We start from the raw sequence: 21,442 nt of genomic DNA, 5'->3' as shown, positions 1-21,442 counted from the left end.
GTCACGACGGCCGGTCGGTACCTTTGGGCCTTCATGGCCGGTGCGGGAGAAGTTTACACTAGCAACATCTAACTAGCTTACTACACCAATATTTTGTGGCTACCGTACTGCAATTTGTTATGTTTGGAATACCTTACCCTTATACACGTAGTAGCCTTACGATAGTTTTTATCTAGCAATTTTTTTACAATTATACATTTTATAAATACGTGGAGGCTTACAGCAATGCCATCTAACGAGATTGCGACCAAACATTTTGTGGTTGCTGCATTGCAGTTTGTTATGAAGAGTAGCGCCGTTAACAGGATGACTCCGCCTACACTGGCCTACTATGTAACATAAATATGTGCTACGATGCTAAGCTGATTTCGTGTGTATCTTTTGACGGTCTCTATGGCTTCATTACATTAGGACATGTTTTAAAATAGTTACGTTTCATCACATTTTAAGCGCGTGTTTTCCAGAATTCTGTCATTATTGTCTTTCCGTTGTGGCCTATTTGTTGGTTTAAGGTGTGGACCAGTAGCTTGTGTTTTTATCCAACTTTTTCCTGCATGCCTGAAGATGGTGACCGTTGACCGAAACCGGTAGCCTAATGACCTAACAATTTTTGTGGTCATAGAAGGATCCTTCTGGCCACAGAGAGGAGTCTCGTTCCACAGTCATCCCATTCTTCTCGCTCCGAGACGAAAAGTGTCAGAATAGAGTAATAAAGACTACGCTTCTTCTTGTTTTAGTGTTCAACCCTGAGGTTGACTGTGCGACGCTAAATGACGTGGCGCTGAGACGAGACGTTGCTCCTGTTTGCAGGCGTGGGCGGGCTGCGTGACGTGTCGGTGAACATCCCGCTGGCGGTGGCTCCCGGGGACACGGTCAAGCTCACCTGCCTGTACGATCTGGAGGGCGACCCCCTGTACACCGTCAAGTGGTACAAGGGCCGCCAGGAGTTCTTCCGATACGTGCCAAAGGAGCTGCCGCACACCCGCGTCTTCCCGCTGCCCGGCGTCAACGTCGATGTGAGTAGCGCGTTCCGCCTCGCTCCTATTCTCTTGCAGGTGTGATGGGGTGCTGACGCGACGGAGCAGTCTTCACCATGTCGCTCCTAACACGTGTGGCTCATTCAGAGCCTCGTCCATTTCCGTACCAACTGATTGTAGGCTGTACAGGTTCTCAATGTACAGGTCCTTCAGTTTCCTACCGCGTAAGGAGATACTTCTGAACTGGTCGGAGCTGGGTCCAAATCATACATATATCATTCGATAACTTCCACGCTGTGCTTAATATTTATTTGTGTGACCTAATCTGATTAGTGTTTTTGTTACAAATAAAACTCCTTCAGCGGTACTTAAGGTTTTATATTCATTTGGCTACTAGTTTCGACGTTGCGTCAACGCCATCTTCGGTCTCGTACACCTTGATGAAATCCATTGTGTGTGGCTCAGTACAAGAAGTCCGCTGTGAGACCAACACGTGTGATGTGGAGCACGTGTTGATATCACCGCGGATTTCTAGTACTTAGCCACACACAATTGATTTCATCAAAGTGTACGGGACCGAAGATGGCGTTGACGCAACGTCGAAACTTGTAGCCAAATAAATATAAAATCTTGAGTACAGCTGGAGGAGATTCATTTTTAACAAAAATTATACCAGCTGTGTACCACCTTCATCCAATTTAAATATGGATGTACGGTGATCTGATTAGGGTCATCAGGCCGTCTCTTACATCAGACCAGGATTTCTCAAATACAGTACCTTTTTTTACATCATACCTACTAAGAAATAACCATTTTAATATGACAAATAGTGTTAAATAATTAGAGTGTCTGTATTGACACGGTGAGTAAAAAAATATTTTCTATGTAATAATCAAGTTAATACTGTCATTACTCGTACTGTTGCTGCTACTGTCACTAATAGTGATAATAATAATACGACATCCCAAATGAAATTTATGGGAAAACTTTCAAAACCAGTCGAGATAAAACTGAGGTTAGACAAGGTGATGGGTTATCGCCTTTGTTGTTCAATGTGGTTCTAGATACAGTCATGGAAGAATGGGAAAAGAAACTTGAAGAAGAAAATTGCCTGAAAGTAAATTCATTAGGAACCAAAAACAACAACCTACGAATTCCCTACCTAGCATTTGCAGACGACCTCACAATAATGGCAGATTCTTCTGAGATGGCTTTGAAACAGACAGAAACTCTGAAAGAATGCACAGAGAAAGTCGGCCTGCACATATCGTTTGAAAAGACAGTGTTTACAACAACAAATTTAGAAATTTTCAAATTACAAATCAAATATGGAGAAATTAACAGAGTATCACACTTTAAATATGTATGAGAAATTATCTCTGAAAAATATGCACAACAAGAAAGAATACAAAACATTCGTAAACTTTTAGGATTAGTGCAAAACCTCTATAATAAAAATACTATACTTAATGCCAAAATTCGACATTACAAAAGAGTAATTAAACCATGATTGATATATGCCAGCGAAACCTTGGCACTTAACAGGAAAACTGATATAGAAAATATAAAGAAAGAATAACAAAAATAATTAGGAAAATTTTGGGACCAAGATGGACCGAAAATGGATATACAGGGTGTTACAAAAAGGTACGGCCAAACTTTCAGGAAACATTCCTCACACACAAAGAAAGAAAGTATGTTATGTGGACATGTGTCCGGAAACGCTTACTTTCCATGTTAGAGCTCATTTTATTACTTCTCTTCAAATCACATTAATCATGGAATGGAAACACACAGCAACAGAATGTACCAGCGTTACTTCAAACACTTTGTTACAGGAAATTTCCTGTTCAAAATGTCCTCCGTTAGCGAAGGTACATGCATCCACCCTCCGTCGCATGGAATCCCTGATGCGCTGATGCAGCCCTGGAGAATGGCGTATTGTATCACAGCCGTCCACAATACGAGCACGAAGAGTCTCTACATTTGGTACCGGCGTTGCGTAGACAATAGCTTTCAAATGCCCCCATAAATGAAAGTCAAGAGGGTTGAGGTCACGAGAGCGTGGAGGCCATGGAATTGGTCCGCCTCTACCAATCCATCGGTCACCGAATCTGTTGTTGAGAAGCGTACGAACACTTCGACTGAAATGTGCACGAGCTCCATCGTGCATGAACCACATGTTGTGTCGTACTTGTAATGGCACATGTTCTAGCAGCACACGTAGAGTATCCCGTATGAAATCATGATAACGTGCTCTATTGAGCGTAGGTGGAAGAACATACTGACGAAACGAAAATGAGCTCTAACATGGAAATTAAGAGTTTCCGGACACATGTCCACTTAACATCTTTTCTTTATTTGTGTGTGAGGAATGTTTCCTAAAGTTTGGCCGTACCTTTTTGTAACACCCTGTATACTCCAGAAAACGACCAAAATTTAGGAATATTCTAACATAGAGACAGACATAGGGAAAAGACGCCTCAGCTTCTATGGCCACATAATGAGACTAACAAAAAGAATAATAAAATGCGTAGATTCTCTCGCTAATGGAGGAGAGTGGATCCAAAAGGCTAAAAAAATCTTGGAATTAGCCAAAATCACCAAAGGAGAAGCAGAACAATTTTAGAATAAAAGTAGAAAAATTGGAGGTTAAACCAGAGAAAAATCCGCGAAGAACCGGAACAAAATCGAGCGAAACTGGTGGGAAAATAAAAAGAAACAGAAGAAGAAAAAGAACGGAAACTGAACCATCTTTACTTAGCGTCCTCCACTCTAGGAGTTTTGCGACTAATAATAATAATAATATGACAGTAGAAGGCATAAAGAGAAAAAAAAATAGAATAAAAGTAGAAAAATTGGATGTTAAACCAGAGACAAATCCCCGAAGAAGCGGGACAAAATGGAGCGAAACTGGTGGGAAAATAAAAAGAAACAGAAGAACAAGCAGAACGAAAAATGAACCATTTTTACTTAGCGTCTCCCACTCTAGGAGTTTTGCGACTAATAATAATAATAATAATAATAATAATAATAATGACAATAATAACAATAATGACAGTATAAGGCATAAAAAGAATTTGGTTTCTGATATAGCAAGTTCTGCGGAAAGGAACTTTAAAGAGACTGCATCAGCTATGTGTACAGGGATATTACGAAGACCTGGTTGGAAAGAAGGATGTAGAAGGGTACCGAGTGCGTGCACGAACAATGGCATTTATTACTGTTGCTGTAGTATATATGGCATTAACCGTCTTCTGGAGATGTTATTCAGTCCTCTGATGTAATGCGGGAGATATTCCGAGAGTCAGGATTCTACTGCAAAGAATGACCTAGAGGAGTGGTTGAACGATGGAGTGGGACATAAAGTATTTTGCTCTGAATGGTACAGATGTTTATGCCACGTTGTTCAGACAATAACATTGAGGTTGAGAACAAATATTGGGGGTAGTGTACATTGATAAGTGTAAGCTGATAATGAAGTGGAGAAGACAAAGGGTATGGAAATATCTGCGCTTGTCTGCACGCAGTTGGGATATCCGTGCGTATTATGGTGAAATATAATAAAAAATTCGAACATCATAGATGTAATGAACACTGGTGTTCATAATCAGTTCCACGCACCGTGAGTTTTCAGTATAAATTTGTTGTAATCAAGCATAAGTGTTCGTAAAATTTTCTTTTTCAGGCAAAGAGGGTAGAGATTTTACATTTTTGCAGGGCACGGCGTGATACTGTTGTCTTCTAGCACATCGGAGTTACGTGTTAAGTCCAGTTTAGATTTCCATCTGTTATTACTCCTAGACTCTTTCCTGAAGGGGAGAAGTTGATATTAGTCAGTTATTTGTAAGATTGATTGGTTAGATGTATCTTTGATTTTGAAACACTAGTAAAATTATGAAAAGCGAGCAACATGCATTTGAATCACTTAGAACACAAGCGACCTCACCTCACTTGGGGGTCTATAAAACCTTCTGACAATGTTTCAGTGATGTAACGGTACATTGTCCTGACGAAGATACAGTTCGCAAGAAGTGTGCAAAGTGTAGGTTCTCTTGGTGTTAGCTTGTCAGGAACACAATGTCTTCGTATGTAAAATGCAAATCTGGAATACCTCCATCAAGTGCCTGAACGGTAAGCTACCTGGAATTGGGATGTGTCGGTTCGTATATATTGTCGTATGGGACGCCTTTTCAAGAATGCTTTTCTGTAAATATGTGGTATGGTATAATAGACCATCAGCTTCTAGTGAGGGTCGTTGCTTATCAATATATGTAGATACAGAAGGCGTTTCAAGAATGATAAATACTGTATTTTAGGAGATGGTAGTAGAGACTAATTCGAATAAAACATTCCTTCATTCACAAAATGTGTCCAGATTTTATTGAGTACATATATACTTTTGGGTACAGAGATAAGTTTTTATTTCATTTGTTGGTACCCCAATTACTGTGGGGTTACTTACCGATTTTTTTTTTTTTTTTTGAGGTTGTTGCAGAAAGCTGGCCTACAGTGGAAACGGGTGGAGCAATTGACTGGATTGAGGCAATATTAACACTTTAAGCATTTGTATTGTAATTACAAAGTCACACCGAACTTGTTCATTGGTAACCCAACAACAATACTCAATAAAATTATCCAAAACACATCAAACGATTCAAATGAAAGAACTAAGGGAACCAATATTATAAGAAAAAGAAAGGAGCTACAACCATACAAATATTGATAGTAACATTTAAAGTTTTACATCTTAAATCTTTAAATTATTGTTTTTCCTTAGAAACTGCAATTACCTTAATCTTACTCAAACCAGTAATCAGCTGCATGGTTTCCACTCTTATTCACAATGCAGACTAAGCATAACCATATCTTTAAAATTATGTACACATGCACGGGAATATACAAGTGAATATACATAATTTGTTTTGGAATTATAGAAGACTCAGTAGTAACAAAGTTTTCTTGATATTCACTATCAATATCTTTGATACAGTTAGATATACAACATTACCTCCCTTTTAGTAACGTATTGTTGTGTCACTCCGGGTGTTCCATCGCACGCCTTTCTTTACGATGTGCTCCAACCGTCTAGATCTGTCCACACAATTACAAGACAGTGTCAGCTTCTATATCTGAATCAGTTAAGTATCAGAGGGCCACACATAACAATAATTTTTAAAAGACAAACAGCTTTGAATAAGCGACTTTTAGCAACTTGCTTAATAAACAACTAGACGAAAATGAGCATCGTCTAATTCCGTAAATAGTGACAACCTCCACTTTATAAATTTCTTTAGCACGCGCACTCAGACAACCATTTAGTCTAAAAATCAAATGCTACACAACCCGAAGAAAACAGGGCTTTAAGCAAAAGGTTGAGCAGTGTGATACCGAGGCACTACAATTTAATGTTGGATAAAGATGATGAGCCTATAATATTGACGAATGAAAGTATCTTTTGCAAACTTTGCATTAACACAGCGGCTGCATTAACATTTCAATCACCTGGCCACTTGAGACCCGTTACACGCACCACTGTCTGCTTTGAGTCACCGTGCCTCTTATTTCCGCCGTGCACGAAGCGGCGCACTCGCTCGGAGCCGCGCTTTTCTCACGCGGACAGGTTGCTGCCGTGTCCCGTGCGTCTGTCTTCTGCGTCTGTCTTCTCCCTTCACCGCCAGCGACCTATCCCTTCTCGAAGCCTATACATTCCACAGATAATTGTCCTCAGAGGAGTTTTACATACAAAGGCAGGGCAGTTGGTCAACCTTGATCGGCTAGTGTCAGCTAAATCATCGTGCAGTACACAGCACAAAGTTCAAGCTGTGATATTGTGTTCGAATTTACATAACTGAATTTTTCAGCTGTGACTGTGATTCGTTGGTCAGTTCTACTGTGTTATTTAAGAATGTGGTACATATTTATAAATGCTGATTATTTCTCAAAGGGGTTTTTGTTCGGGTTTTGTCATTAAAACACTGTTGCTGCTTGTTAGGAATGCAATAGACGATTCCCAAAGCACTTTAGTATATTACTATTATTAGTTAGTTAATGAAAATTATTCTTTATTTATTCATTACTATAAATAAATATTCTTTATACGTGCTTTTATTTTAAATGGTTCAAATGGCTCTGAGCACTATGGGACTTAACATCTGACGTCATCAGTCCCCTAGAACTTATAACGACTTAAACCTAACTAACCTAAGGACATCACACACATCCATGCCCGAGGCAGGATTCGAACCTGCGACTGTAGCGATCACGCGGTTCCTGACTGAAGCGCCTAGAACCGCTCGGTCACCCTGGCCAGCGCTTTTATTTTAAATATTGGTTTAGTTACTGGTTTTAGTTGGTTTAGCTTAGTTCCTTATTTTCTTTTATCTTTACTGTCCTGAAAACCTGGAAAATATAACTATTTCGTTTTAAATACCACAGGAGAGCAAGAGGTGAATTCCACAGCAACGATCTCGTGGAAATTCCTCGTCGGTATCTGCTCCATCTGAAATCTCTGAAACCTTTACTCGCTACGCAGATCGTACGGCACAAGTGTGTGCTATGGTGTTTGTTGAGTCCGGGTGATAGGTCCAACAAATTAGCAAGCGCTGTTGTTCCACACTTCACCTCCGAGCGATCTCGTAATATCTGTACCGTGATAATTAACTAATTTTGGTATGGAGATATACACACCTGAATACGTGATGTTAGTTATTGGATTTTATTTTGTGCAAAAGCTGTTTGAACATTTACTGTATACCATAATGGCGTCTCACAACAATACAACCTCCCTCCTCCTCTCACACGTCTGACCTATTTTCTTCCCAAAGAGCCCTAACACAAAATCTTTGATTCGGTAAAAGGCAGAGATTCGTTCGTTGCACGGAACGTCAGATTCTTGCAGTCGGTATATTCCATGTAGTAGACAATCGGTTGATTGGGTCTGCTGTGTTACTGCATCGTCTTATAGAGCCTCTTTATATACAGTTTCCAGTATTACTCAGAGAGGTTCCCTTGGGTGCAAAGATGAGTATCTTCTTATGCATGACGGCACCCCTATAAATTCCAATCCTTACGTGACACACAATCCAAACATAGCATCCCCCTCCAAGATGGATCGACAGCAATGATCACGATTCTTCGTCACCAACTTCTTCGGACCTTTAGCGCTTTAGATTTCTGCCAGTGGAGATGACCGAAACGCTAAGTGTACAAAGAAAAAATTAACACAAGAACTGATAGGATTACGAGTAGTCCTCTCCTGTAAAAGAACATCAAGGCGATCTACGAATAGCTACACGTTGTCTAGTAAGAAAATTCGATAGTACACTGAAGCCCTGATTGTAATTTATAAAAATGAACTTTTATGTTAATCATTTGCCTTTTCTTAACAACTTCTGCGAGTGTTTGTTGGGGTTATGTTCTAAAACCTACAGCTTGGTAAACATTAAAATTTGGACGCTTGTTATGTGTATTAGTCTCTTTTCACTACTACTTTCTTTTTACTTCTTTTTCTACTACTACTCCTCAAACGCACTCTACATCTAAAGCGTCCCTTTTCCTGCACTCCTGGTAACATTTTTCTCTTTTGCCACGCGGTGTGGTCGTTGTGTATGCATTTTGTACAGGGCCCGTGGTTACGAATGGAAGTGAATGTATGCATATAACCGCACCCTGTGACACGCACACCACTTGCACGTCCACCGCGTGATCCACACCGGTTCAGAACATAGTGCGGGCTGTGTCAGTGTGAGTGGAGCAGTGCAAAGGGAACGATGGTACTCACAGCGAAGACTGCGACGAGTGCCATGCAACGCTTAGCCCGAAAATAGCTTGAGACAGGATCTGTTTTGAACAAGTCAAATACCGTTCCAAAAAGTGCCTGCACACCAGAATATGTGGCTGCAGTTCACCAGAAAATGCTTCAGAGTCCTTGCAAATCAACCTGACGCCTGTCGCAAGAGACCGGCATATCACGTCGATCACGCAGACGAATGTTCACCTGGGGCTGCACTGCCATCCCTACCGAGTGTCTGTTGTTCATGCATCAAAACAAGCAGCTGCTCCTCGGTGCCTCAAATTTTGTGAGTAGGTCTTCACTGAGGTAACAGTGAATGGCTTGGACTTGGATCTGTTCTTTATGTCTGATGAAGCATGGTTTCACCTGAGTGGTTACGTCAGTTCACAGAAACACAGGTTCTGGGCAACGGAGAATCAGCGTAACTTCCACGAAGCACCACTGCACAATCAGAAGGTTGGGGTTTGGTATGCAGTACCTCCAGTATTATTACCCATCTTCTTTTATCCCACAGCAACTTCGGCGAGCTACATTGCCAACGTTTTTGGCAACATTATCGGAGGGAAAAAAGACCTACAGATACTTCCAAGAGGATCGACCAACTGCTCATGCAACCCACCGAACCTTGAAGCATATGTACACAATGTTCATGCCTGACACATTTTTTAGCAGATGTTAGTCTGATCGCGGGCTTAGCTAGAAACTCAGTTCACCTGATTTGACAGTCTGTGTGGAGCCCTCAAGTGTAAGCTGTATCGCAACAGCGCTCATAGTCTTCAAGAACTGCAGCAGAAATTTTCCGAAAAACTGAATCAGTCCCAGCAGTCCAGCTTCGATACGCCTTCGGCAACATGCTGATCAGGGTGCAAACTATAGAGGAGTAGGGCATGTGCCGGTAACTGCCATCAACCTGCCGCACAAGCAAGAAACCACACCCATTGCTGTCATCGACGCTCAACGGGTACAATTAAGACAGAGCTCTCATACACCTCATGGAAAGGAGGCGTTGTGTGCTGAATAAGAACGTTCTTTTCGATTAGACAGTTCAGCTAATTCTAGGGTATCTCCAATGATAATATACAATTCTGTGTTGCCCATTCGAATTAGTGTGACTACCTGCGAAAAGCCTGAATGACTATCTTCCGCAGCGCAGACCGCTGCGTGCCGTGCAAGAAGACGTTTGATGAGGTTCTGGAAGGTACCGACCGGAATGACTCTAGTGGCCAGCTGCGCTAAGTTTCTCGTTTGACGAGCATTGATGCAAACAAGCTGGTCGAGCTGGTCACGAGGATTAAATTCGGGGAGTTTGACGGCCAGGGTAGTACGGTAAACTCACCCTGTTGCTCTTTGAACCAAAGACGTAAACTGTGGGCTATGCATGTTACATTGCCCTGCTGGTAGATACCGTCGTGCCGAGGAAAAATAAACTGCATGTAGAGGTGAACATGGTCCCTAAGGATAGACCATTCTTGTATTGATCCATTGTGCTCCGGGAACATCCCCCACAATATATTGCTCCATCTTCTGGCCTGGACCCTTCCGAAGATTGTTTTGGGTGTCTAGTTTCAGACGTTTCTCGGCGTACAGGCCAGTGACCACACATGCAATGGAGCATAAAACGTGTTTCATGTGAAAATGCCACCTGTCGCCACTCAGTGATCGCCCATTCACAGTACTTGAGTGCAGATTGCAGCCTTCCTCGCCGATGACCATCAGTCAGAATGGGTGCAAGAACCAGGCGCCTGTTGCCGAAGCCCAAACGCAGCAACATTCCCTGGAGGATCGTTGAGGAGACACTATTGGTAGCCCCTTGGTTCATGTGGGCGGTCAGTTGCTAAAGAGTTGCACGTCTATTCGCTCGTTTACCGCTGTAATCTATGGCCAGTGGAGCATCACAGTTGCCTCGTAGCCGGTTTTGGAGAGCGCCATTCTGCCAAGCACGGTGTGCTTTAACCACGGCGGCACGTAAAAGTTTACAGACTTAGCCGTTTGGGAAATGTCTTCCGCTCTTGGTGCGAAAGCCAATGATCGAGACCGTTTGGACGTCAGATAACTCTCTCCGTCTCCACATTAAGATGTCGGCTGTATTGCTTGCGCATGCTCCCGTGACACTTTATATACTCTCCATTGCTAGTGCTGGCACTTGCCATTTATCATCACTTTGATGTCGAACATAGACGGTGGTCACATTAATGTTTTTTTCTTTCGACAAGCTGTAAAAATGATTCCTCGTTGAACGTGGCCTGAATGACGCCACTGGCATAGTAAATATGTGCTACAACGTGTTTTCGATAGATTTAAAATCGAACATGCACTTTTATCAATGCGAAGAAAAACACAGCTGAATCTGCAAAGGGAGAAAAAGGAGCATGAAAACATGTAAATGACTTCGGAAATGTACCAGGCACTTCTATGCCTTCTCGTCGCGGGTGTATCCTGAGTACCTCAATTCAAGGGAAACAGATGACGCGACAGTCAACAGGCGCGGGCGGAACTCTCTGTCGAACATTTTTCACGTCAAACTTCCCCGTGAATTATCTTGTGACCAGCCCTCCACTATTACATGAGCACTTCAAGCTATAATAAGCTTCTCTTCGGACTACTCCTTTATTATCCTATGATGACAGTATCGATTCTGAGGTACACACCTTAGCGGTGCTTGAGTCGGGATCTTCGGATCACCCCCATCCAAGGCGCACATGGTGGGTAACCTTGGCAGGCTCTCTGGCAAGCATAGGGTTGTGACGTAGGGACCCTGTCCAACGGCTCGACAAGCCGTCATATGCTGTCTGTATGTGAAGCCTTCAATAACGCACCATTCCAGTTCTAGTACAACGACATATTATTCTCTTCTCCTACGCTTACTGAATTTTCTCCTGCCACTATGGACATACTTCGCAGAGACTTTGACTTGTTTCACGTTTTATGTTACCCTGCCGATCTACATTGAAACTCCACTTTCTTACTTTTAACTGTGTCTGAAGAAACAGACATTGGCGATGATCTTGCAGCTGTGCTAAACCTATGAAATTAATCCGCACCTGCGAAATCTTTCTGACATTAGCTCCGTTAGGTACGAAGATAACCAGCTGCTGACACATGCAAATCTGAACCGGGTCATATAGAAGATTGAGTCGATCCTGGAAGCATGCTCGGATAGCCGAAGTTGCTTATCTCTCTGCTCGTGACAAGTGGAAAATTCGGGTTCGAGTCCCTGTTCGTCGTAAAATTTCGTGTGTCACCAATAGCTAATGTCTTCATGCCTAATGCTACTAATGTCATAAATTCGTAATTATTCGTAATTCGTAGTTACGAATAAATTTCATTAACTCTACTTTGCAGGACTACGCCCTGATCTAACACTTCGTGCTCCCGCGGTTATCAGTTTCGTTGATTTACGCAAGTCACCAGACGCACGTGTTTCTATCGCGGCCAACAGAAAACTTCGGGAATAAGAATATCTGGCTATGCGTTCTCGGTAACGGGATAATCCCAGCCCTCGCAACCAGCACCCAATAGAGCTGTTCAGTAAGTGTCAAAATAATTTACAAATTTCTATTGCAACACGGCCAAAAATCAACATATTTATTCTTGAAAGTCATTCTTAAACCTTTTACAAAGAGCAAAATTAAAAAAAGGAAGGAAATAAAAACCTTAAACATAGCGAAAATTAGCCTTGTGCGATAAATTCTGTGTATTTTAAGATGTCGTATGAGTGTGTCTTTACGTTGTCAATATTTAAAACCCTAGGAAATTTCAGTCTTAATGAAAATTTGTTGTCAGGAATAGGATGAATCACTGTGAAATGAAGGAAAATCCAAAGTAAGTGTGTACTGAGATCAAAAAGATGCTCTTCGAGAGGCCAAATAGCTGTGAACTTTGAGGCAATTATCTCAGCGACGCATCAAGTTGAAAACACCGTCTACTGCTGCGTGAAGAAGTCCGTAACTCCCTGCCGCACAAGCGCGTCCGACAGGATCCTTCGAAGTCTTTTTTAAGGAATCAAAGGCTTGATAATCGAACGGGAAAAGATGAGGACAACAGGGCGGGTGCTCGAGCGCCTCCCAGTTGAGTTCTCGTAACTTTGCGTTACGACATTTGCGATATGGGGACGAACATTATCATGAAGCAGCAGCTTCCCTTGTTGTAGCGTTCTTCAACGGTGGTTTTCGTAAGAAATGCTGCCCCATACACATTCCCCATTCACCAGTGCCAGTTTTCCTTTGGCAGCCACGAAAAGAATAGCAGCACGTTGGTCCTCTTTGTAGGCATTTGGTAATAATGTCGCAATAGTTCATGTTTCCGCATTTACCATATGCACGTCGGAGAGACAACAACGCGACACTTATCTCTTGCCTACATGTCGGTGCTTGTACAGTCACATCGGGGGGGCGCTGCGTTGCATGTACGTTGCAACGTTTTAGTTGCCGTTGTACAATAACTCAAATATTGCATGTCTGTTGAGAATCAACGGGCTTTCGTGGGCAGGTCACGTCGCTCGACTGCATGGCGTTTGAAATTCGAGTATTTTAGTCCCCGTAGAAGCAGACCAATAAGAAGAGCAAATAAAACGGTGAGTGGTGGAATTCATGATGATTGGCTGCAGGTCGGGGTAGAGGGTGACTGCCGGTAGAGAGCAGGAATCAGGATTTCCATGGGAGAGGTGCCATATAGCTGCGCACAGTCTTCTGAACCTAATCACGTAAAGCAAAAAAAAGTAACGAAGATGTTCTTACTTCCAGATAGAAGTATTTGATAAACTAATCGCATAGCAAATTTTTCACGTCGATTGCTGTAAATGACGCCATTTGTAAGAAATTCAAATGCCTCGGGACCTGGTATCCTTTGGAGTAGCCTGCACAGTATTCAGTGCAACAACAGGTTCAGTGAAAAATAGGTTCATTGCAAGTAATAAAAATTCAGTTTTCTCCACCTTGGAACAAAAATTCGCAAGAACACAAAAATGTAGTTAGTCGTTGCTCGTCTGTTCATTCTCTAACGCTGCTGATAATTCAAGACAAAATTTAACTGTTCGCTGAGAAAGGCTAAGTCCCAAACGATATTATGGTCTTAAGGACAACGCGGTGAGACGACTGTTTCCAACACTGTGGTCGTCAAACTGTGAACTGCTCGCCACACGCGGCCCTAATCGAGTATTCGTGCGGCCCGCGGTTCTAAGCCGTATTTTATAATAATTATAATTCACATCTAGCAACTAACAGACGATGACTAAAACATCCATTAACATTAACAGATCCTCAAGCGTGTAGTTCTCCTGTTCAGTAACACACAAAAAGACTTACAGAGACTGTAATATTTTAAGACGTACTTCATTTTAATTGACGTGGTGAATTCGGCCGCAGGCTGAGTAAAGTTTGTCGCTTATGTCAGGATCAGAGCCACTGTGGGGTCAAATGGTTGAAATGGCTCTGAGCACTATGGGACTTAACTTCTGAGGTCATCAGTCCCCTAGAACTTCGAACTACTTTAACGTAACTAACCTAAGGACATCACACACATCCATGCCCGAAACAGGATTCGAACCTGCGAGCGTAGCGGTCGTGCGGTTCCAGACTGAAGCGCCTAGAACCGCTCGGCCACACCGGCCGGCGCTAAGTAATTAATCACGGTAACTGTGTTTGTAATTTTATTGTCTGCTACATTCGTTTGTTTACGAATATGATAAGTTGCTATCAATCTCTGACTCTACGTAACGTCTCTGCCCTAGGTACGACGTCTTTGCTCAAAGCCGACGAGTGGAATCAGACACTAGAATTGACCCCTGATTTTCATAGATTACCAGTTAATAACAACATCAGTACATATACGGGCAGAGATGCCGGCTCACAGTATCACTATCGGCTCTTCAGCAGATTTGTTTGACAATCACTACTCTAACACAGTAACAATTCGAGCGAAGATACCAAAGTGCTGGACGTGCTGAGTATCAAGAAGTCAAGTCCCTGCGTTGCCAGGACGAGGATTTGTTGATGGCTCTATGTAGCTCCGGAAGGCGACGATCCTTGGTTACCCGACTGCAAATCCAGATACGAGCTGTAGCTTAAATACCGGCGGGTGGATGAGTTGCTAACGAACTACTTGCGGCCGTGTGACGTAGCCGAAGCAAATAGTTGTATGCTATTTGCGCCTCCTAAGAGGCGAGGCGAGCTGACGAAGTCGCAGCAGTGTAGTCGTTTTCCGTAACATGACTTGTTAATCGTAGTTATTGGCGTACTGACATGTAGATTTGCTTGCCTCGTTGTAGCCCCTGCACTGTTGTGAGTAGGCAACCCGTGGTACACTACTGTCATGCTGGTGTACTATTTGCCTCGACATCGCACTCTTTAGGCTACGGTCACGCTCGTTTGTGAGGGAATTAACGCTGACATTATATGAGTAGACCACTGTTTGTTGAACGGAGCTAGCCACACGAAGCGTTTTCGCAAGCTACGCACGCGCGTTTATGTGACGCTAACGCCCTGGGGTGCATTCGGTCTTCGTGTTTTTTTCTCACTGGGCGCTCGCCACGAGTGCGGAAAACGGTGCGGAAACGGTGGTACAGAATGACTAAGAATATGTTCCCCATATATCAGCTCAGTGCAGCGAACGGTGAGCTATCTAAATACAGTTCGTTAACACAGCTTCCGCGATTTTGTAATTTAGTAGCACCGATTTATGCAAAAATTTGACCATGGCCACCCAGTGCCGTGCTATATTTCAGTTACACGGAAAAATAATGTTTCTTGCATATGTACTGACAATTATGAAATCAGTAATAAACAAAATTTCGACAGCACTGAAGTGTTGGCGAAAGTATCCAAATGCTCGTAAGTGATTATGTCGCTTCCGATTACAGAGTAACTTAGTCATAGTGCCCATAATAATCACTCACACTGCCAGACATACAACTAAATTATTAGTTATGAACTGAACAGGATAAATATTTGTACAAGGAACACTGTGCAGTTTTTTTAGTATATCAGTTTACTGCACTGGCAAATCCGTACGTTCCGTTTGATTTACTGCCAAATGTTTTATAAACAGTCGGACCCATTTTATTGATTTTAATTAAAGATAGTACCTACATTAATTATGAAAAGATTTATATTTGTGGTAATGCTTTAGCGGCAGATAAACTTCTTGTCCTTCACTGTTAATTTTATGGCAATGTCACATCAGTGATTCCATAGCATCAATCCTCCTCTTCTAATATTCCCGTATACTGACACGTTACAGGTATAATTCCATTTTGCATTCCTTTATCATTAAAAAAGTACGCTGTTGCTGTATTCCGAGCACATCACACGACAACTATAACTATACTCAAATCTACTACAAAAAGAAAGTCTTTGCCTAACGAGCCGAGCTCTCTTGCCATGTTAATTTTTTATACGTGCTGCATTCACTCCAAATTGCGTTCACTACATATTTAATGGTTCCTACATTATTAATCTTTTGAAATAATTATTCACGGAAATAATATCATCACCATTTACGAGTCTCTTCATACAGGAAAATGACAAAATATGTGCAAATAGTTCTTTACGCTTCTAACAGATAGCATTACTCGTCGCATTCACAGAATATTAGTGCCTAATTTTAAATAAATAATATTCCGCTACGTACTGAAATTTTTCAAATGTAAGAATAAACTTTATGCCGTGTCTTAATTTTCTAAAAGTGAGTGTATTTAAATGAGTGTTACAGTCTTTGCTTAACTCTGTCATTAAAGTGTGTTTATTTGCATTATTTACTAACTACTGTATTTCATATAGTGTAAAGCGTTTAGTCAAAAATTTAACACTCTCCAGATGCGACTGCGCAGTGTGTTGCTATTTATTTGAAAAGCGCACTACGGAAATGTAGGTATTACTTAGACACAGCTGTGTAGAGGAAATACGGACTTGGAAGCTTGCTGTTCAGTGTGCAGACAGACTATACCACCCTCGCATTATTGTCGATGCAGCCATCTTGTTCTACCTTTTAAAGTGTCGTAATTGAGTATCTGGACAGTGAAGTAATTATTACAGAAGTCCAGACACAGCCATGGCTGCAAGACACAAGAGCCAAAGAGTAGAAAAACAGAGACAGAAGGAGAAAATCGTGGCGATAAGTTACATCAGCCTATTAGGGAAAAAAGTGGAATGTGATGGTTGACAAGAAAAAAATAAGATATTCATGAGAACCAACAGTCCACTGAAACGTAATCATGAGTAAAATGTCAATGAGCCAATTTTTAAACTAAAAACACCTGTCTTCACGTCGCTGTGGTACAGCCCCTTGAGCGGACAGAAGTAGTCAGCAAGATGATCTATGATCTGCTGCTATTAGATCTTTTTATCTCATGTGCAAGAAAAATTTCAACTGCACATGTCAGTGCATGAACAAAATTGTAATTTTTTATTTCTCACATGCAAATTTTAGTTAATTATCGATTTTAAATACGAAACAACATTAAGTAAAAGTTGTTCATCTTTGTGCACATTTTCGTACACCTGTGGTCAACTAACGCAGCGCACGCACTGAGCTGTCAAAAGTTACTCGATAGAGATTAGCGCGTATACTGATAGTGGTAGTATCACACACACAGAATACAATAGGGCAGTAGACTGGTGGAGCTGTCATTTGTGTTCAGGTGTTTCGCCGGCCGCGGTGGCCGTGCGGTTCTGGCGCTGCAGTCCGGAACCGCGGGACTGCAACGGTCGCAGGTTCGAATCCTGCCTCGGGCATGTGTGTGTGTGATGTCCTTAGGTTAGTTAGGTTGAAGTAGTTCTAAGTTCTAGGGGACTTATGACCTAAGATGTTGAGTCCCATAGTGCTCAGAGCCATTTGAACCATTTTTTCAGGTGTTTCAATCTACACTCCTGGAAATTGAAATAAGAACACCGTGAATTCATTGTCCCAGGAAGGGGAAACTTTATTGACACATTCCTGGGGTCAGATACATCACATGATCACACTGACAGAACCACAGGCACATAGACACAGGCAACAGAGCATGCACAATGTCGGCACTAGTACAGTGTATATCCACCTTTCGCAGCAATGCAGGCTGCTATTCTCCCATGGAGACGATCGTAGAGATGCTGGATGTAGTCCTGTGGAACGGCTTGCCATGCCATTTCCACCTGGCGCCTCAGTTGGACCAGCGTTCGTGCTGGACGTGCAGACCGCGTGAGACGACGCTTCATCCAGTCCCAAACATGCTCAATGGGGGACAGATCCGGAGATCTTGCTGGCCAGGGTAGTTGACTTACACCTTCTAGAGCACGTTGGGTGGCACGGGATTCATGCGGACGTGCATTGTCCTGTTGGAACAGCAAGTTCCCTTGCCGGTCTAGGAATGGTAGAACGATGGGTTCGATGACGGTTTGGATGTACCGTGCACTATTCAGTGTCCCCTCGACGATCATCAGTGGTGTACGGCCAGTGTAGGAGATCGCTCCCCACACCATGATGCCGGGTGTTGGCCCTGTGTGCCTCGGTCGTATGCAGTCCTGATTGTGGCGCTCACCTGCACGGCGCCAAACACGCATACGACCATCATTGGCACCAAGGCAGAAGCGACTCTCATCGCTGAAGACGACACGTCTCCATTCGTCCCTCCATTCACGCCTGTCGCGACACCACTGGAGGCGGGCTGCACGATGTTGGGGCGTGAGCGGAAGACGGCCTAACGGTGTGCGGGACCGTAGCCCAGCTTCATGGAGACTGTTGCGAATGGTCCTCGCCGATACCCCAGGAGCAACAGTGTCCCTAATTTGCTGGGAAGTGGCGGTGCGGTCCCCTACGGCACTGCGTAGGATCCTACGGTCTTGGCGTGCATCCGTGCGTCGCTGCGATCCGGTCCCAGGTCGACGGGCACGTGCACCTTCCGCCGACCACTGGCGACAACATCGATGTACTGTGGAGACCTCACGCCCTACGTGTTGAGCAATTCGGCGGTACGTCCACCCGGCCTCCCGCATGCCCACTATACGCCCTCGCTCAAAGTCCGTCAACTGCACATACGGTTCACGTCCACGCTGTCGCGGCATGCTACCAGTGTTAAAGACTGCGATGGAGCTCCGTATGCCACGGCAAACTGGCTGACACTGACGGCGGCGGTGCACAAATGCTGCGCAGCTAGCGCCATTCGACGGCCAACAACGCGGTTCCTGGTGTGTCCGCTGTGCCGTGCGTGTGATCATTGCTTGTACAGCCCTCTCGCAGTGTCCGGAGCAAGTATGGTGGGTCTGACACACCGGTGTCAATGTGTTCTTTTTCCATTTCCAGGAGTGTACATGGTTTCCAACATTATTATGGCTGCACGACAGGAGTTAACAGACTTTCTACACGGAATTATATTTGGTGTTGAACGCTGGGCACATTCCATTTCGTAAATCGCTCGGGAATTCCGTATCCCGAGATCCACAGTGTCAAGACTGTCTCAAGTTTACCAAATTCCAGGCATTTCCTCTCCCCAGGGGCCACACAGTGGCCCACGACCTTCACTTAACAGTCGAGAGCAGCAGCGTTTGCGTACTGATGTCAGTACTATCACACAAGCAACACTGCGTGAAATAAACGCAGAAATAAATGTGGGGCGTACGACGAACGTATCCGTTAGGACAATCTGGCGAAATTTGGCGTTAACGGGCTATGGCAGCAGACTTCCGACACTAGTGCCTTTCCTAAGCACGACATCACCTGCAGCATCCGTGCTGAGTTCGTGACCGTATCTGTTGGGCCCTAGACGACTGGATAACCGTAGCCTGGTCCACTAAGTCCCGATTTTGGTTGGGAATAATTGATGGTATGGTTCGAGTGTTGAGCTGACCCCACGGAGCCATGGACCGAAGTTGTCAAGAAGGCACTATGCAAGCTGGTGGCGGTGGCCCCATAATGGCGTGGGTTGTGTTTATATGGAATGGATTGGGTCCTCTTGTCTGACTGAACCGATCATTCACAGGAAATGGTTACGTTTGGCTACTTGGAGACCGTTTGCAGGCATTCATGGACTTCATGCTCCCAAGCAATGATACGCCATGTCTTTCGGGCCACAACTGGTCGCGATTGGTTTGGAGAACATTATGGACAATTCGAGCGAATGATTCGTCAACCAGGCCGCTCGACATGAATCCCATACAACATTTATTGGACGTAGTGGAGAGGTCAGTTCGTGCAGAAGATCCTGCACCGACAACACTTTCGCAGTTATGGACAGCTGTAGAGGAAGTATGGCTCAATATTTCTGCAGGGGACATCCAATGACTTATTGAGTACATGCCACGTCGAGTTGCTGAACTGCACCGGGCAAAAGGAGGTCCGACACGGTATTAGGAGGTACCACATGTCTTCTGTCATATCAGGTGTAATGCAAGGAATGTATTCTTATTTAATAAAATACCACTCGTGATTATCACTAAAGTGCATCGACAGTCTACTGATGTGATTTCCCTGACTTAATGCTGCATGAGAAAAGCTAAGTGCCACGCGTTTTGCGTTAATTCTCCCACAAAATGGCGTGAAAAACGCGATGGTGTGGCCATAGCCTTAACGTCTCAGCCTCACCGGTGCTTCCACTCCTCAACGGCAGTGATTCGTCATATACATTAGTGCAGTGCCATCACCCGATTTCCGACGAACTTTGCTCAGTGGGAAAGGAAACAAAATAAGCGAGCACGTGTCACGACTTCTCCGTACTCGACCATTTATGAAACATCGACGGTCAAAGTCTTCGAGGTATTTTCCAGGTACTTTATGTTCCGGCGTAATGTCAAGCACCGGTAGCTGAATGGGTTGAAAATAAATAAATCGCCAGGTCCTGATGGGATTCCAATTCGGTTTTACAGGGAGTACTCTACTGCAATGGCTCCTTACTCAGCTTGCATTTATCGCCAGTCTCTTGCCCAACGGAAAGTCCCGAGCGACCGGAAAAAAGCGCAGGTGACGCCTGTGTATAAGAAGGGTAGGACGGCTCCTCAAAATTACAGACCAACATCCTTAACATCACTTTGCTGCAGGAATCTCGAACATATTCTCAGTCGGATCGTCGACTTCGGTTCATTGGTAGAATTTTGGGAAGATGTGGCTCATCTGTAAAGGAGACCGCATATAAAACACTAATACGACCTGTTCTTGAGTACTGCTCGAGCGTTTGGGATCCCTATCAGGTCGGATTGAGGAAGGACATAGAAGCGATTGAGAGGCGGGCTGCTAGGTTTGTTACTGGTAGGTTCGATCATCACGCGAGTGTTACGGAAATGCTTCAGGAACTCGGGTGGGAGTCTCTGGAGGAAACGAGGCGTTCTTTTCGTGAATCGCTACTGAGGAAATTTAGAGGACCAGCGTTTGAGACTGACTGCAGTACAGTTTTACTGCCACCAACTTATGTTTCGCGGAAAGACCACAAAGATAAGAGAGATTAGGGCTCGTACAGAGGTATATAGGCAGATATTTTTCCCTCGTTTTGTTTGGGAGTGGAAGAGGGAGAGAAGATGTTAGTTGTGGTACGAGGTACCCTCCGTCACACACCGTATGGTGGATTGCGGAGTATGTTTGTAGATGTAGATGTAGACCGGCACGACGATCAAGCACGGAAGACCAGAGATGACTGTGAGAAGAAGTCAGCACAGAGTACGCAGACAGACCCCTCTCCAGGACGACACCGAGACTGGAGCGGCATCTA

At 43.7% G+C, this 21,442-nt stretch overlaps 1 protein-coding gene across 1 annotated transcript in view; it reads left to right on the top strand.

Moving 5' to 3' along the window:
- Positions 1-306: 306 nt before the first annotated feature.
- Positions 307-21,442, top strand: part of LOC124620005 — a gene marked incomplete at its 3' end in the record, with an annotated part of 693,373 nt that continues 672,237 nt past the window's right edge. The window contains exons 1-3 of the mRNA XM_047146669.1: positions 307-333; positions 623-695; positions 811-1,016. Coding sequence (XP_047002625.1) covers positions 307-333; positions 623-695; positions 811-1,016 — 306 coding nt within the window. The remainder of the gene's footprint in view (positions 334-622; positions 696-810; positions 1,017-21,442) is intronic.

The sequence above is a fragment of the Schistocerca americana genome, chromosome 6 (genome assembly GCF_021461395.2).
Source record: "Schistocerca americana isolate TAMUIC-IGC-003095 chromosome 6, iqSchAmer2.1, whole genome shotgun sequence".
Classification (NCBI taxonomy): domain Eukaryota; kingdom Metazoa; phylum Arthropoda; class Insecta; order Orthoptera; family Acrididae; genus Schistocerca; species Schistocerca americana.
Note: the sequence above shows the minus strand (reverse complement) of the source record. Positions and strands in the feature narration are given on the sequence as shown.